At 47.1% G+C, this 18,695-nt stretch overlaps 1 protein-coding gene across 11 annotated transcripts in view; it reads right to left on the minus strand.

Moving 5' to 3' along the window:
- The window catches only part of tns1b (tensin 1b), a 119,964-nt gene that overhangs the window by 24,129 nt on the left and 77,140 nt on the right, over nucleotides 1-18,695 (minus strand). For 9 of the 11 annotated variants that reach the window (XM_028022412.1, XM_028022411.1, XM_028022410.1 and 6 more), the window contains 12 exons: nucleotides 17,640-17,689; nucleotides 16,420-16,591; nucleotides 15,403-15,453; nucleotides 15,204-15,326; nucleotides 13,857-13,921; nucleotides 13,246-13,329; nucleotides 13,009-13,121; nucleotides 12,875-12,935; nucleotides 12,210-12,285; nucleotides 9,451-9,580; nucleotides 9,306-9,371; nucleotides 9,074-9,196 (listed from right to left, as the gene is read on the minus strand). In XM_028022412.1, coding sequence (XP_027878213.1) covers nucleotides 9,074-9,196; nucleotides 9,306-9,371; nucleotides 9,451-9,580; nucleotides 12,210-12,285; nucleotides 12,875-12,935; nucleotides 13,009-13,121; nucleotides 13,246-13,329; nucleotides 13,857-13,921; nucleotides 15,204-15,326; nucleotides 15,403-15,453; nucleotides 16,420-16,591; nucleotides 17,640-17,689 — 1,114 coding nt within the window. The remainder of the gene's footprint in view (nucleotides 1-9,073; nucleotides 9,197-9,305; nucleotides 9,372-9,450; nucleotides 9,581-12,209; nucleotides 12,286-12,874; nucleotides 12,936-13,008; nucleotides 13,122-13,245; nucleotides 13,330-13,856; nucleotides 13,922-15,203; nucleotides 15,327-15,402; nucleotides 15,454-16,419; nucleotides 16,592-17,639; nucleotides 17,690-18,695) is intronic. The other 2 variants (XM_028022418.1, XM_028022408.1) reach the window with 1 other exon arrangement.

Genomic DNA, 18,695 nt, shown 5'->3' on the forward strand with positions numbered 1-18,695 from the left:
TATCAAGCTGTGCACACAGTCCTGCAGATAAACATAGACATTGCTCATGAAAGAAGAGCCTTTCGCGCTCTCTGCTCTAATTTCAGCACCTTTTTTATCACCTGTCCTGCAGTCGACACTCCCAGATTTAATACCTCAACACGCTGCGCTGCAGCCTGGTCCAGGGAAACAGCAGGAAGCCAGCAGGTCTCCTACCTGTGTGAGCGACAGACAACCATTCATCCCCAAACTACGGAGGGAAAGCCCTGCGGCGGAAAGTCGGATCAGCAGAGGCTGAAAGTCGGATCCTGGCTCCTCCTCCCTCTGCGGAGCCACTTTGTGTCTGAGTTGAAGCTGCTGGTGTTGCTCTGAGGCTGCTGAGGTCCGCTCTGCTCCACAGGCTGACCCTGTTCTGTTTGGGCATGTGGGAGGTCTGTCACAACAGCGTGTGTGATGGTGCGTGTAGGTGGAGGCTAAGGGGCCACCGAATTCCACAGACCAGGGTTTGATGGAGCCTCATCCAACTCTATTACACACACATCCTTCCTTTACACACCAATTCTGATGAAAACTGCAAAAAGGCCTTTATTATACTAACACATTAAATAATTCAGAACCTATTCTCCCTGCGCCTGGATGCTGCTCAGTTTGCTTGCTGGAGAGCAGGAGGAGCTCCACCCTGCTGCAGGAGGAGCTCCACCCTGCTGCAGGAGGCGCACCACCCTGCTGCAGGAGGAGCTCCACCCTGCTGCAGGAGGCGCTCCACCCTGCTGCAGGAGGCGCACCACCCTGCTGCAGGAGGAGCTCCACCCTGCTGCAGGAGGAGCTCCACCCTGCTGCAGGAGGAGCTCCACCCTGCTGCAGGAGGAGCTCCACCCTGCTGCAGGAGGCGCACCACCCTGCTGCAGGAGGAGCTCCACCCTGCTGCAGGAGGCGCTCCACCCTGCTGCAGGAGGCGCACCACCCTGCTGCAGGAGGAGCTCCACCCTGCTGCAGGAGGCGCTCCACCCTGCTGCAGGAGGAGCTCCACCCTGCTGCAGGAGGCGCACCACCCTGCTGCAGGAGGCGCACCACCCTGCTGCAGGAGGAGCTCCACCCTGCTGCAGGAGGAGCACCACCCTGCTGCAGGAGGAGCTCCACCCTGCTGCAGGAGGAGCTCCACCCTGCTGCAGGAGGCGCACCACCCTGCTGCAGGAGGAGCTCCACCCTGCTGCAGGAGGCGCTCCACCCTGCTGCAGGAGGCGCACCACCCTGCTGCAGGAGGAGCTCCACCCTGCTGCAGGAGGCGCTCCACCCTGCTGCAGGAGGAGCTCCACCCTGCTGCAGGAGGCGCACCACCCTGCTGCAGGAGGAGCTCCACCCTGCTGCAGGAGGCGCACCACCCTGCTGCAGGAGGCGCACCACCCTGCTGCAGGAGGCGCACCACCCTGCTGCAGGAGGAGCTCCACCCTGCTGCAGGAGGCGCTCCACCCTGCTGCAGGAGGCGCACCACCCTGCTGCAGGAGGCGCACCACCCTGCTGCAGGAGGCGCACCACCCTGCTGCAGGAGGCGCTCCACCCTGCTGCAGGCAGATGGACCAAACAGAAGAACGAGAACCCCTAACTCTGTTTTCTGTTGATTTATTGCCATGAAAGAATCATTCTTTCTGAACTGTTTGAAGATATGAACCATTCAGTTCCTTTATTGCATTTTGCCAGAAAACTCCAAACTCTGGATCACATTTTTTAAAATTCATGAACATATTTTACCCCAATTCAAAGCAGGTTTATAAAGAGTCTATAACAATATGAAAAATATTTTTAATTAGTCTAAAAATGTCCAACAAATTTCCCCCAACCGTCTCGGTGTCCTACGCCTCTGTTCTGCCCCTGATGAGGAAGTTAACTGACGATTCCAGGACTTTAGTCATCCGCCCTAAAACTGATGTGACGAACGAACAGCATCTCCTCTTGTACTACAGGACATCTAATCCGTTACGTTACACTTTCGTCTGCGGTCCGAACGACTATTTATGTTGATGCGTCTGCTGCTGTTTTCATTTGCTTGAAATGAATCCACATAAGCCTCTACAAATAACCTCTGACAGAGCCGTCCCTGTGATAAGACGCAGCATGTGTTGAGCTGGTGTGGAGGGAAACACAAGTTGATTTCATTCTCAGATCCTCATCAACAAGAACAGCAGCTGATAAACTCAAACTTTTTACGGCTGTAATCTAAGGCGCGTTTAGGTGGTGCCAGATATTTTAAGGTTCTGTGAGCCATATGGTGCAACTGTTTGACCTCTTCATCTTTGAACTTTGGCCTCTCACCCCAGTGGCAGTAGATACCCCCGTTACAACGGAAATAGCATGTTACTCCTGCGGCGTCTGTACACAAACACACATGTGTGCGGCTCCCGTTGGTCTCTCTCTGCGTTTGAAGGCTGCATTAATAAAAAGAAATCATGAAACACGTTCTGGGAATGTTCCCCACGGCGACTCATAGCAGGACCAGAATAGCTCTACATGTATTTACATTTAATACGCCCCAGAGGCACACGATGCTGTAATCGTATGTAAGTTTAGTCTGCGGCCGTATTTGGACAAATGTAATGGCTGAACGATTGATTTGCCAACAAAGGCTGACTTTACTGTAAACCGGAGCTCAATGGTTCTTACTTACAGTAATGCAGAGGGTTTGGAAATACTTACACAAGATCTGCAACAATATGCAGTAAAGCATAGCTGAATCTGAGTGAAACTGGCAAAGTGCATAACCCCTTCCTCCCCAAAACACTAGTCCCAGTAAACACTTGTGTTGCAGCTCATCCAATATTCATCAGAAGCTGCGGTGAGTCAATATCTGGAAGTGCAAAATGTTTAAGACTGGAAAATAAAGGACAAGATAATGGAACAAACAAGGTCATTGATTTTCCATCATGATGTCAGCAATTTTAAAGAAACCACAAATAAGAAAGTAGCAACAGCTAACACCGTCCACACTGACATATAGCACCAGAGTCAAAACAGCTCCACCTTGTGGCCACATTACCACAAAGATCCAGTCGTGTTTCCACACCTGTTAGTCTGGTAGACTTTGGTTTGGTTGGGAAACAAATTGAAAAGTTGCAACTTTGGTTCTGCAGTTCTCTTTCTCACTGCTCCGTGTCAAACCAACTACATCCTCTGAGCAACCTGTTCCCCTCCTCACCTGTGGGGGTGCTGCACCAAGAACCACTGAAGGAAACGGCTCAACATCCTCCGACTCTGTTCATCAGTTCTTGACCTCAATCTCAATCGTTTTGGGTTCTTTTGGGTTTAGGGGTGATTCCTTTTCCCCAGGTTGGTTAGAAAGGCTGTTGATGAAACGATAAACCAAAATCTAATGCGACCAGCCACTGATGTAGGATGTGCCAACATACAGTACAGACCAAACGTTTGGACACACCTTCTAATTCAATGGGTTTTCTTTATTTTCATGACTATTTATAAGGCAAGAAATCCCACTTATTAACCTGACAGGACAGGTTGACCTATGAAGTGAAAACCATTTCAGGTGACGACCTCTTGAAGCTCATCAAGAAAATGCAGAGTGTGTGCAAAGCAGTAATCACAGCAAAAGGTTGCTACTTTGAAGAAACTAGAATATAAGGGCTATTTTCAGTTGTTTTACACTTTTTTGTTTAGTGCATATTTCCACATGTTATTCATAGTTTTGATGCCTTCAGTGTGAATCTACAATGTCAATAGTCATGAAAATAAAGGAAACTCATTGGATTAAAAGGTGTGTCCAAACCTTTGGTCTGTACTGTAGTCGCTTCATGATAATAAAACACGGCTCCATGTGGAACGAGGAGTATCATGTTATGACAAGGAGCAGGAGTATCAAAAGAAAGACGGTAACCAAAGAGAAGCCAGTTTCCCAGTGGAACCAGAATGAGTTGATGGAGAAGCCGAGGCCTCGTCGTCTCAAAGCTCGGCTGAGAACGGGAAGATAAACGACCCACATTAACAGGTCCCACGGGCCGCAGGACAATAAATAAGGCAGCAGAACCACAGAAGTCATGTGTTCATGATGTTTTTGGGAATGCTGGGAGGACGACTGGAAACCAAAGGTTGGTGGTTCAGGCTCTTAATTTGGCTTCAAACATTTCAGATTCTCTTGGAAGCTGAGATTGCTAGCTAGCTAGCAATCACAAGGAAAGTACTTAGCAACAAGAAGAAAGGGAGTCGGGGGAAAGATTTGTATTTGATGCTTTTATGATTTCTGTTCAATACCTTTGTTAGTCTCGGTGTTTTAAAGTGCTTATAAATAGAAAGATAGTGATGGGGAAATTGATGTCTGAAAATGTCAGGAGGAATTTTTATGAAAAGATGGCAGCATACATGTACAATTACATTAACAGAAAGAAGTTTGAGTTTTACCTTTATGCTAGTTTAATCGTTTGGGGTTAGAGGAAGGCAGCAGCTTTGGCCAGAAGGAAGCAACTAACGTACGGATATCAGGGGTTGCATCATCTGCTATTACCTTGTTTTCCTCTGTCCATGTATGGTTTTTATCCAGATGGATAAAGGCCCATAATTAATGACATCTTTGGTCGTGTTTGGCTCGTTCAGCCGAATCAGCTGTATAAAGCCGTGCTGTTGACTGCTAACAGCTGGAATAAAGCTGTTTCCATTAGACAATAACAGACCTCCCATTCATTCCAACACATAATGGACAGCAGATAACCAGCACCGCTCTGGAGCTCACAGACTACAAGAAAACAGGCAGATACACCATTAATTCTCCTGGAAGTCCTTAACAAAGCATTTGGTTGTTAACGAAGCTCCGTATCCCCCGTCGCCCTGCAGAGGCCCTCTGCCTCTGTGGCCCCTTCATGGCCAAACAGGGACACTCCACAGCACAAGGCACTTGTTGTCTCTGTGTCCCATGCAGCCTCGACTAGAGGACCTTTGGTTCTCCATCTTGGTCGTTACGCAACCAGAGCTGTTTGGAGTCAAAGCAGAATAATCTGCCAAAGTCTGGGACCAGACTCGGGTCGACAGCGCGGCAGCTTGTTGCCAACACAAAGGCCGAGACGTCAGCGTCCTGCTGGAGGGACGACCAACAAACCTCAGGGAAACTTTCAGATGAACGACAACAAGTGTCTCAAACTGTCAGGTTTGGGTTTTATTCCATGATGGAAGGTGACCTTCAGCGAACCACTGAAGGTCACCCGGCGGTGGAACGGGTCAGCATCGTCTTCACATGGAGAAATGATTTTCCTGGGATCCATTTTACACGGTTCACACGCTGCCTTTCAACCAACTGTTTACATGAATCAGATCCGGAGCCGTAACCTGTAGGAGTTCCTCAGGGTTCTGCTTTCGGCCCAGTTATTCTTTTCATGGTTTCCTTTTGAAACAATATTTTAAAAAACAACATCTCATTTTAACTTTACCCACTTTTATTTTAATAATTTCAATCAAATAAATATTTAAATGTAACTGATGACAGATGTTGGGAATCTAGCCGTTTAGTTTGCCGTATGTTTCTTACATCCGGGTCAAATCTAGTTTAAATTGTTGTTGTTTACAGATTAATAGCTACAAAATGCTAAAAATGAGTGGAGTTGATTTTAAAGTCTCAGCTATAGATCTTTTCAATGATCCAACTCCATCTTATCCACAAACAAGCTTCACATTACAGCTGAAAACAAAGTCCTGGCTCCAATCCTAATCTGAATCTTTCTGGGCTCAGAGTTTCAGTTTGCCTTCCTGAAGCCCAGTTCTGCTGTTTGGACTGCAGGAGCTCAACCGGACAGACGGACCGGGCTCGGCTGGGAAAACAACCATGACCCGGAGCTAACTTGCATGAGGCCAACGAGGAATTGCTGGAAGAGGTGAAACAGCAACTTTGTGGCAGGAGAAAATCTGTTTACAGAGAAATCAAGGTCACTGGAGGTCTGAGCTTGTCCTGGAGACGTTGCTCCTCTAATGAAGTCACCGCTGCACTCTGGTAACAGAACCTCAGGTAACCCGACCACAGCTGAGCCAGGAGAACATCTGAACCTTCAGGCTGATGGGTCTCTAAACCACTGAAACTCAAGCAGACGATTGAAACCTCTGGAGGTTTTTCTCCATTTCTGTCATTCCAGGAAGATTCCAGAAATGATCAAAATATGGAGACGAAAAGGACAGAAGCACCGGACCAACATCAACATTCACACAGTTCAAACATCCAGACAGCAAGATAATGCAGAACCTGATGTTACTTGGTGAATCAGAGGCTGTGGCTCCGCTGCGTCCGGAGGGTCCGACTCACATGTCCTCCCAACTTTTCTTCCCGCAGCGTCACAGAGGAAAAACAGCAGCACAGCCGAACCCTGGGCTGCAGACAGCAGTCTGAAGCAGAGCAGCACAGAGTCGCCGCCCCGCTGCGTCACCCCGCCGCTGGACCAGGAGTCTGCATTAACTCCTGCAGCTCCTCAGAGCAGCGGCAGGCGCAGCTGAACCGGGGAATAAAAACCAGCTGAGTTCCTGCAGCCGAGAAAAAACAAAAACACAACAACCTGCCTCCAAACTCTGGTAAATAAGGGAAAAACAGAAAGTATCCAGCATGTTTCTGTCTGAGACGCTGAGTGTTCACTTCTCTGACAGGAATCCATCAAAAGTCATCTGGAAGGACGAACTCAGAGCTGAAACTTCTCTCCATTATTCATTAACTTTTCCAACATCAATTTTCAAGTCTTCCACAGATGCTCACTCAAATTAAGATCTGAACTTTGACTAGGCCACGCTGCCACATGAATCTGGTCGGATCTGAACCATCTCTTTGCAGGTTTGGCTGAATTTTCAGCAGAACCACCAGAAGCTCAGTTTTTGAGCAGAACCGTGTGAAACAGATGAGTTTTGATGATACCCAGAACCAGAGAGGTTGATGGTTCCGGGCCAGAGCGCTGGCCGAACGGCTCTGGGTCAAACTGGTTCTGTTCATGAGTCTGAAGTGGATCCAAATGGTTCTGCTACATAAATCACATCATCATCGCAACATGCAGCCAGTTCAGTCTCATCATTTTGACATGTTGAATATTTTATATACATATAATATAATTCATAATACAGAAAAACTGTAATAAATTAAAGTTTAATATAAAATCAATTAAATTCAGATTTTAAACAACCGAATTTAAGAAGAATTAATAAAATGTATTAAAATTAAAATGGCTGCTGGTTTTATAAAAGGTTTGTCTTGTTTTGATCCCACTAGTTCAGGATGATGTGACACACACACACACACACACCTCCGCAGGATGAGGTGAGACTTTCACCTGCTCTATTTTAGCAACATCTATTTCAGGCTGCAACACTTTATGAGCTGTGATAAAGGGAAGCCAAATGACCTCTGACCTTTGACTAACTGGGAGCCTAATACAAACAGGTGGGGGAGGGGATGTGAGGACAGCAGCCTGACCCCTCCCATAACACACACACTTCCTGTTAGAGTGTTTGTTGAGCGGCTCGGGTCCGGGCCGGGTCGGCTCCTCGGTGCCGCTCAGGGCGTGGCGTCGCTTCCTTTTTTGGGTGGCACAGAAAGCGGCTCTCCGGTCTCAGAGCGACCGCGGCCGCCTCAGGGGAACCTCGCTCCATGCCTGTGGCTCGGCCCAGGAATGTCTGCAGACCCGGGTCTCCTGGGCCCGGTTGGCTTCTCTGTTGTGATCATTTCACCGCAGATAGATTTGGGCCATAAAACCGTCTCCCTTCACCATCGGCCGTCATTTATACCAGGGTGGGGAGATTTTCAGGAGATATACAACAAGTTTACGATGTGAGGATATTTTTGATGCAGAGCAGATCGTCGGGAACGGTACGCTCCGTCTCGGCCCACAAGAAAACAAGAGCAGCTTTGGTTTAGAGGTCTTTGTGCCAATGATAGCACAGTCCTGTCAAACACAGAAACGTGTTCACACTGTGAAATCCAGAGCAGATGGATCTGTCTCCATCCAGCTGCTCAGCACCAAGACCTGCTGCACTGGAACAGAACCAACCCAACCCTGGTGGGATGGAGTATGGATCAAGCTCTCAGTCTGGTCCTACAGGAACCGGATGGCTGCACAAAACCCAAGAGCTGAGACGACCTTCACCCAGCACACCACAGCGAATCTCCAAGTCCACGAAACACAAATCTATTTAGACAAACTACCAGGTCCAGCAGTCAGTAAAACTCTCAGGCCTTGTACTAGACCTTAGAGTTGGATCCAACCACAGGTTTATACACCTTCAGAACGGGTCGACACAGTTCAGCATTCTGACTGTTTCTGCATCATTCCTTCAGTTATAGGTTCATAGGACAACGGTTCGGTTAGGGCGGCGCTACAGGCATCACACAACACCGTCTTTCTGTCCATTGACTGATGGACAGAAAGACGTCATTGCTTGTGTCAGCCACACTTGTTGTCGCTCTAGGATGATGTTTGGCGTTTTGGGTTTAACTGCCTGCCCAGTGAGAGTCCAGCTTCTCACTGGGCCTCTCCACTCCCTAGCCTCACTCTCAGTGGTTGATGTCTGGTATAGCCAAGTCGGGTGTGTCTCCAGTGTGTGAGTGGGAGATGTGGTCGCCGCACTGATGATGTCATTGTGTGCGTCTCCAAACCAGCTTCTCCAAAATCTCAGTCTACTTGTTCGTTCCAGGTTGGGCCGTCCAGTTGGCATTGTGTGAACTCTTCCTCCACTATTTAAACCTCAAGGTTTGACCAGGGAATTACCCATTTATAACTACTAGAGTCTCATCATGGATTGAAAACGATGGTGGGGAGGTTGGAATAAATCTACGGGCCAATCAGTGAATGTGTGGACAGTATCCAGCTTGGACTGGCTGGTACCAACGCTGAGGTGGTTCCAAAAAAGAAGAAGGACCACACTGGATCTGCCACTGGAGACAAATCTGGTGGACTGGGGAAGAACTGGTTGAGCCCATGGAGGAGAGTCGGTACTGACCCATACCGACCCGTACCGCTCAGTAAGAACGAGGCATAGAAGAACCGGCATTTAATCACCTGTTCCACCTGAACAATGTTTGCAGAGCTTTATTCCTCTTGAATATTTAGACTGAATCAAAGACTCTTGTTCTCACCATCTGTGGTGTCCTCGCACAGCTGGTTGAAGTTTTCATAGGAATCCCAGCGAATCAGAGGATCCTGGGTGTTGTAGTCAACCGAGACGGTCGGCCCGTTTTCCAGGTGGTCCATACCTTGACCAGAAGTACAAAGAGACGGAGCAGAAGACGTGAATGTCTTTACATCAGACGCTTGGACTTTACAGTGACTGACAGGTAAAGACAGAGGTTTGAACTCTCTGATGCTTACCATGGATTTTCTCTGGTCCAAAGGAGAAAATAAACTCGACTTTTCCATATTCTGGAAACCTGTCATCTGAACAAAGGAAGCATTTTAACGTATGAATCATTTTTACATCAAACAGGTGAAACCCAGAGGAGAAGCTCCCTGTTACCTTTAAATGTCTCATCCAGCTCGTCCTTCCCAAACACGATTCCCAGGTCATGGACGGCGCAGGTGTGGAACTGGACCCGGAAGATCACGTCTCTGCAGGGGCTGCGGTAGCGTTTGTGGTAGCACTTCAGCTGGGGGTCAAACAGTGCAGACAGAGGTCACCGTCAGACCGCTGGATGGTTCACAGACTGCTACAGCACCACGTGTCCTGATACTTCTGACCCAGGAGCTCGTCTGGGTTCTAACAGCTGTTGGCAGGAATGAGCACAGAGAGGCTATGTGGTGCTGGAGCACATGACCTTTAACCCCTGGACAAAGGAAGTGCCCTTCTGAGAACAATATTTTAAATGTTTTTTATATTGTGTGACCCAAAGTAGCATTTCTGGGCTACATTAACTATCTCTCACATTTATGTAGTGGTGCTTGATTCAAGCTTGTTAGCATGTGGCTAATGGTTTGAATCAGGCCTATGTGCCGCACAGGGTGGCCCTTTTCCCCACTTAAACACCAAGCCCCCAGAATGTCTGCACACCCCTGGATACAAGATTAGAGCCTCAATGTGAGTTGGTTCTGAGTCCAGAGGTACCACCAGAACCCCGAGTCAAACCTCAAACTCAACAAAGAAAATTTTCTCTGGTGGAAGAAGCAGCTTCTTTTAACACGTCTGGAAAATCTGAAGGAATATGAAGTTTATCTCTCCCTGTTATCATCCTTATGCTAAAGCACAGAAGTGGCAGCATGATGCTCGTTTTTAGAGATTTGGCTCCAGACAGATCAGGAAGAAAACCTTTAATAAAGACAAAACTGGTCGATTTCAAACAACCAAATGTTCACATTTCTCTCCAGAAGGAACCAAAAACAAAAATATGAACAAATTCAGTTTTTCCAAACCTGAAGAAACATGGTGGAATGTTTCTGTTATTATTTCCTAACAGCTCTGAACCAGAAGCAGCTTCTTAATGTTTCCTGTTTCCACTGTAAACACAAGATCTGGATCTGTGTTCACATTCAGGAATGATTCAGTCACAACGTCGAACGATTCTTTTTCTGGATTCAGTTTTATAATCAGCCAGTTTCCTCTGGATGACCAGCAGCAGCTCAAATACTGACAAACCAGATTTTTCTTCTTGCTCTTTAAACTCATCAGTGACCAAACTGAGTTCAGTAAAAATCAGATAAATGCTCAGATCAGATGATTTGATGCATTAATTTCGTCCCTCTGCTTTCTACCGGATGGAAAACCAGAAGCTATTTTTCTTTTTGTTGTTTGATGATCGTTAGAAATAAGAAATTCACTTAAATGTAAAGAAATTCATTCACATTGTACATCCTGAAAATGAATCAGCATCAATGTTCAGGATAAATTTAAGTCCTAAAGATAAATCAGAGAACCCCGGGCCCCGTCGGGTTGGCCCCCGGCCCACAATGACATCATCTCCGTTCCTGTAATCACAACAATAACAAGCATCAGCGCGGCGTTCAATCTGATCATTAATTCAGTAGAATCCATTAGTCTGCCTTAAACACGGGATGAGATACGGGTTTGGGTCTGTGGCCAGAAGCAGAACCGCAGAGTGGTTGTTCTGATGGACCCGGAGGACTCGGCTCTTGGAGAACTTTATGGTTTCAGCGACAGGATAGAAATAAAACCAATAACACGACTGCCGGATCGGTTCCCCCAAAGAACCGGATGTCAGAGTTAACAGTCCGCAGCGGTCCACTGCTGCATCGCGGTTTCCAGAAACACATTGTATGCTAATGAGGTTCTATAAACAGGCCTGCAGGATCCAGTCCAGCAGTCGTTCTCCTCGTTTTACTGCTTCTGTCAATAATCCCCATAAACCGCTGCAGAGCGTTCGAACAGTGCCGGCTCTTCACGGCCGTCCTGTTGGGAAAAAACCAACAAGATTCCCCAGAACCCAGAATCACTCCGCCTGCTGGGCATGCCGCTTTTTTACGGGATCTAAAATGATCATTACTGAGGAAAATATAGAACTTTAAACTGTTTCTGGTCCGGAAGAGGTTTTATGGGGTTCCATTGTAAAGTTACAGAGTGAAGTATTAACAGCAGCAGGGTTTCCCTGAGCCCGGCGGTACCGATGCTGGGGCAGGGATCCGGCAGCCCACCGTGGTTTTGAGTTAAAAATGTGAAAATATCACTAGGTATTTATGTTATTGGATGACACTATTAACAATACCAAAGCACCAGCTAAAGTCTTAAAGGTGAACATTAAAAAACCCTAAAATAAACAAACAATGCTTAACCTGGTGGGGGTCCAAGTAAAGCCTGGTGGCCCGCCAGGCTGATGATACACTGCAGCAATTTGGGTTATTTAGCTTATTATAAGTAAATAAAGAGGGGATTCATATTTTCACCATGTTATTCATTCATTCATTATTAAATGCCACAGTTTCAAACTAAATATTTAGATTGAAAGTAAATATTGAGCTGCACATCTGAGCTTGTGGACAACAGAAAGGTAAGTTTAAAGAAATTACCAGCTACATATATTTCATGCATAATGAGGACACACAGATATGAACAATTGGGCTTGTAACTGATATTTTTACATATTATTATCCATTAAACATCACATGTATGGCTTCCCATGACTAAACATTTATTGATTTAGGTCCAAACATTCCCATGGATTCCCAAAGGAAAGTTCCTGAGAGGTTCCTGGACATTTACTGGAACCAGTTGGAACCCTGCCCTCCTTCCCAGGAACCACCTGCTCTGTGGCTCGGCTCGGTTCTTACCAGGATGTCTCCTTTCAGAAGAAGACCAGGCTCAATGGTGATGCAGATGCTGGTCTGGCTGTCGCCTTGAACGTTGCTGCAGGAAGAAAAGATAAAATGTCAGATGATGACATCATCTTCCTGGATTCAGTGGTGGAAACAGCCAACGCCGTCCCACTGCCGGGTGGATATGAGCCCATTTGTTCTTCAGGAGTGACTGCATGGTGCAGAAAGGTCTGGAAGGTTTTCTAACCTCACAGGGGTTAAGGCGTTTTGGATGTAAAATGACCAAGGAGCTCGGTGAAGATCTGAGATTTACAAAAGTTGGGAAATCTTCCTGTAGATTCCCAAATCATGGTTTCAAAGCGTTTCTTCAGCTGGGGTACAATAGAAGAAGAGCTGAATCGTCCCCTCAATTGAAAGGAAGTTGTGTTTCCCCTCTGACTGTTGGAACCCTGAAGGGTCCTCACGTAGGAACAACCTTGAGGGCGTCCATATGGATGCCTGACTGGCTCTTTCATTGGGTCTCTAGTCACAAATTAATATCCTATACCTCTTATACAAGAGAGGAGGGGATTCTACAGGGCAATAAAGGAAAATCAGGGGCTTTATTATCCAGCCCTTAAGAGTTCTCCATCCCTGGAATCTTGTAAATTGTTTGAGCGTGAGCCTCTGTTAGGACTTACTAGATCCCAGATGTGTAGACGGGCTGCATGGCCTGGTAGATTTTCAGGAAGGGACGACAACCTGCGGCAGAAACAGCTGTTAGAAAACGGCTGGAGGCGTCAGACGGAGGTGGAGAGCCGCGCAGGACACAGACCTCCTTTGGACTCGAAGTCTGGGATGCCGTGCATGATGACGTGATGAAGGAACAGCGGTTTGTTGTTGATCTTGATCTGGCCGGAGAGTAAGCCGCTGAAGTACTCCACATACCTGAAGGATCAGAGAACCGGGACCACAGATCACAGATGATCTATAGTCGTTGTTCCTAATCCAACAACTAGTTACATGCTGGACGTCTAAACAAGCAAGATCACAAGGTCATTGGGTCACTGACCTTTTCTGAGACGGCTGGCCCACAGGAAGAACTTTGTCTTCGTAGAAGCGCTTCATGGCGAAGCGGTCCAGAGCCTGGTCAGCGCTGCAGCAGACAGAGGCGAGGTTAGCACGCCGCTTACCGCAACCACCATCACCTTCATAATCAACATAGCAACCGTTACTGTTTCCAAAGTGTCCGTCTTGTATTTGTAAATATGATTTACCCATAATCCATCAGATTCATCACATTCAGGCAGCTTGCTGCTAACAAAGGCTCTCAGGTTGCTCACTGTCAGCTTCAGAAAAGCTTCCAGGATAATCAGATTAAGGCAGAAAGTGAAGCTTGTGAAGGGAGCCGATCTGAAAACATCATGTGTTCGTCTCATTGTTACCATTTGATCCTAAAAACAAACCCATGAAAAAAAGAGCAGAGACCATCTGACATAATCCGAGTCTTATGATGCAGAGACAGTTTTAGCTAACTTGCTGCTTTCTGCTCATAATTACATGGAGCGTATCTCGTTGTTTTTGATAACTTGGAGTTTGCTGCTCCTGAGGAAGATGTGTGAACTGAAAGCATCACATGGTCCGGCCATCAACATGGCGCCTGATCGGAGACTCTGGACCCACCTGGCAGATATGTTGCTGTAGTGCATGTAGGCTGCCACCACCACGCCGGTTCTGCCCCGGTTCCCCTGAAAACAGACCAGAGAGGCATCAGTAAGGAGAGTGCCGCCCAGAAGAACCCCAGACCTGCAGAAGCCCGCTCCAAGTCTGGACCCGGTACTGTTCCGGGCAGGTCTGACCACACCGGTGGACCGGACTCATCTCCATGACCAATAACAGCCGCGTCATCTGCAAACCTCAGGAGGTTCCCAGACAAGAACCGACCCAGTTGACCAGTTAAAAACAACTAACTGGAACCAACGGGGCTGAATGGATCGGGTTAAATTTCATTAGAAACTGGAATTTAAAATCACTTGTTAACTTTTTCAGCCAAGACGTTTCTGAACCTAAAACCTGAAAACAGACGATGGGCGGATGTTATGACAGTGAAGCGGTTTGAAGTGAAGCCTGCTGCTTTCTCTTGTTTCCAGTTGGAGAAACTTTCCTCCCGTTTCTGTCTGCAGCAGATCGGTTGGAGAAACTTTCCTCCCGTTTCTGTCTGCAGCAGATCGGTTGGAGAAACTTTCCTCCCGTTTCTGTCTGCAGCAGATCGGTTGGAGAGACTTTCCTCCCGTTTCTGTCTGCAGCAGATCGGTTGGAGAGACTTTCCTCCCGTTTCTGTCTGCAGCAGATCGGTTGGAGAGACTTTCCTCCCGTTTCTGTCTGCAGCAGATCGGTTGGAGAGACTTTCCTCCCGTTTCTGTCTGCAGCAGATCGCGGCGACTCAAAGCGTTTCTGCCTTATAAACTGCAGCTGCTCGAACCGCACCGAGCCAGTGGAAATGATTTGTTGATCTGCTGAAACCCAACATGGCCCGGTTCCTCTGAGCTACATTTCCCAACTTTTCGAGCAAAATAATAATAATAAAAAAAGCTGCAGTCGTCATGGCAACTTCCCAGTGGGAACGCGCTGGAGCGAAGCCTGAAAACGAGGAGCGCAGCGGGTCTGACAGGAAACATCCAGGCGTTGGGAGATTTTGGGGCATCAGCGCGGTAATTGCTCTTGGATGTCGTTTTTATTGCTGCCAGATGAGTGCGGCTCACCACAAAAGTTTAACGTGAAGCAACAACAGGGAAATATTGGTCAAGTTGAGATTTTATGGTACTGTTGAGGGCGAAAGAGTAAATAAAGCCGAGCAGCCATGATGACGTTCTGATTGAGTTTTCCTAAGCCTGCGAGTGGAACCTGACCCAAACAAACACACCACCCTGTTCCACCAGGACGGGCATCAGAGCCACAGCTGGAGCCCCAGAGAGCAGCCCACAGCCCCCCCTGCTGTCTGCAGAGGGAACTGCACCCTCCCAGCCTCACCTTGTTGTGGATCACCACCACGTTGTGGCTGTCCGCGCTCAGCCACGTGTCCATGGCCTTACAGATGCTGCAGATCTTATCCAGAGCCGGAGCGTGGTGGTCAGGCCAGCCGAAGTCCAACACCTGGGAGGGAGGAAGAGGAAGATTAGATGAAGAGCAATCAGGATGTGGGAGAGACGAGTGGAGAGCAGAAACTCACCTTCGGATTGAGCTGACTGATGTCATAACGTTTCTCACTGAGATTGAAGAGCTGAAAATTAACAAAGAAAATATTAACAGAGGCGTTTTGACACATTAGAGACAAATTCATTTAGTTAAGTTTAGATTTTTGATATCCTAGTTGTGTTAAAATCCTTAAAAAAATCAAAAGCAGCTGCTTAGTTTAGTGGAAGATATAGATAAAATTAAAGCGCTACATGAACATGGCATTTATCAGAAGCTAATGCTAAAGCGCTACATGAACATGGCATTTATCAGAAGCTAATGCTAAAGCGCTACATGAACATGGCATTTATCAGAAGCTAATGCTAAAGCGCTACATGAACATGGCATTTATCAGAAGCTAATGCTAAAGCGCTACATGAACATGGCATTTATCAGAAGCTAATGCTAAAGCGCTACATGAACATGGCATTTATCAGAAGCTAATGCTAAAGCGCTACATGAACATGGCATTTATCAGAAGCTAATGCTAAAGCGCTACATGAACATGGCATTTATCAGAAGCTAATGCTAAAGCGCTACATGAACATGGCATTTATCAGAAGCTAATGCTAAAGCGCTACATGAACATGGCATTTATCAGAAGCTAATGCTAACACGTGTGTCACAAAGAAAACGTGACTAGGCCCTTCAAAACAATTAAGAAATCTTAATTTTTGCAAGTATTTCTCTAAGTAACTCTCTTGGTTGGTAATATAAATGCTAAAGCGTTAAGCTAAAAATTAGCTTTGTAATTAGCAGAAGGTGAAAACATCTCCAAAGCTACAATTAATGAACAAGTAGCATGGATCTCCATGACAACCATCTGATGCTACCTACAGGCTAACTGCTGCTTGAAAAAAGCCTTTTCTGTTCTACCATCACAAACGTAGACGTGTAGTTTGCTGGACTTTAGCATTAGCTGAGTCTCAGAAAAAGTTTCAACTGTTTGGACAGAAACTGTTCATGATGGCAGCAGGACGTGAAGCTGAAGCACATGAGTGAGTTCTGGTACCAGGTAGCTGTGTCCGTGTTTGGAGCGCAGCATGGAGGCCACCTCCCTCAGGTTGGCGGCGTAGCTCTGCTCCTCCACGCTGCTGGGGAACGACACGGAGATGATCCGCTCTGTGATGTAGATCAGGTCCAGTTCGTAGCCTTCGTCCAGCGCCTGGAGGAGACTCGCGCTCCTGCAGGCAAACAGCACAGATCAGAGGTTAGCAGCTCTGCCGCTCGCTCACATTCCTTCACCTCAAACATCCTAATATGGAGACGGCAGAGCCTGCAGCATAAACGCTGAATCCACGGCGACATCAGTCACTTCCTGCAGCTGATCGCTGACGCGCCGTGCGACCGCACAGCGAGAGGGATTCAGAGAAATGTGAGCGCCACACAAGTTCATCATGTGATGAAGGGAAGGATTCTGACGGGACGGCTCGGGGTCAGATCGGGTCAGTTAACACGAGTCAGAGGAGAAGAGAACCAGAACTGACTAACCGGATCGTTTAGTTTGAATTAATCTGCCAGAACTCAACAGAGTAACGAAACCTAAACCTGTTTTTACGGATTCAGTGTCTAAATTGGTCCCTAACGGTTATAACTTAATGTTTCTGTGACATTTTCATGTTGAATTCTGCAATATTTGACCTGAAAAGGCCTCAGTGCTGCCCTCATTGGGTTGAACGTTGGTACTGCAGTTGGATTTTCCTTTTGGTTCCAGCGGTCTGGCGACACTCAGCCCCATTCTGGTATAAAACCAGACACCAGTCACACACGCCCCCTGGTGGCGGGTCAGGAGGTGGAGTAGCAGCTTTGCTAGCATTGATTGTTAGCGTTACCAAATTTTGCATGTGATTCATTTCTAATGTGGACGCGGAGGGGAACGGGTCGCCTCTCTGGTTGGTCATCTGCTGCTTTGAAAAGAGTCGCCAGATTTGTCGCTAGTCACGTTTGTTGAAAGATTGAAACTTAGAAACTTTTCTAGGTTTTTTTTCTTAAAAAGTTGCTAAACGAGTCACTAGTTGCTTTTTGTAAAAAGTTTCTCGATTTGTCACAACTAGTTTTTGGAAAAACAGAGTGTCTGAAAGTCAACTTTATTCCATCAAACATCACTTCCTGATCTTTATTTCTCCATTTTTATCACTACTTATTATCACTACAGACTGATGAGTGGAACTGTGTCTGTTGCAAATGTTGATGGAATGAAGCAGAAATGAGGCAGAAGGAGAGCAAGCCGACCTGGACGGTCGTCTCCGTGACTCCACGCTCTTCGAGGATTTTGTTGAACCCTGAAAATGACAGAAAACCAACAAACATCAGAAATTTGAGACAAACGCTTCGATCTAAACTGTGATGAACTGAAACCTGATGGGAGAGAAACACAGAATCTGTAGAAAACATGTCAGAGATCCGAGCTTCACCAGAACCAGGAGTTCTGATCAGATCGGTCTGATCTACTGGGAGGGAAACCCGACTAACTGGGACTGGAGGAAACACAGCTGGGATTTGAACCCACAACCCCGTCATGGTTAACCACGGGATTTACACAACTCAAACCTTGAAGGATAAACAGTTCAATTCAAGGATTTTCCAGGATTTCTGTAGAGCTTAGTTTCTACAGAGTCTGGAAAAGTCTGGAAAATCATCCAACCAATTATCCATCCACCCTGATCTTCATTCAAACTCAGATCTCTTCTTCTCTTACTCAGTAAAGTTTTGCAGTTTAAAACAGTAGAACCATCTAACAGATGAACTTCCTGTTTCTACAGGAAGTTGCTCTGATCTTTACGGTTCTCCTTCATGGTTCAGTCAGCAGATCAGAGCGAAACTCTGCTGCAGCAAAACCCTCAACATGACGGAGACCATGAGCCTGTGTGTGTGTGTGTGTCTGTGTCTGTGCGTGCGCGCGCGCGTGTGTGTGTGTGTGTGTGGTTTCTGGTTCACATGACGTGTTTCTGCAGCAGCAGGGAGGTTTAGATCTGGAGGTGCCTGACTCTGTTTGGCTCCACTGAACCCGACAGGGACGGAGGCCCGGGAGGCCCAACCCCCCCCTCCTCCTGGTGGGGGCGCGGGGTCACATGACCCTGAGAGGTGGGGGGTTTAACCCCCTGTGCTCCTCCAGCAAACTGAACCCATCTGCAGCAGCAGGAAGATCTCAGAGTGAAAAACGATCCGAATGAGGAGCTGGTTACCATGGAGACCATGACGACTAACCAGTCCGCTTCCTCAGATAACCAGATAAAACTCCCAGTTTGGCTACCAGCTTCACCACGAAAAGAGAGAAACATGATTCTG

Source organism: Xiphophorus couchianus, chromosome 7, assembly GCF_001444195.1.
Source record: "Xiphophorus couchianus chromosome 7, X_couchianus-1.0, whole genome shotgun sequence".
Classification (NCBI taxonomy): domain Eukaryota; kingdom Metazoa; phylum Chordata; class Actinopteri; order Cyprinodontiformes; family Poeciliidae; genus Xiphophorus; species Xiphophorus couchianus.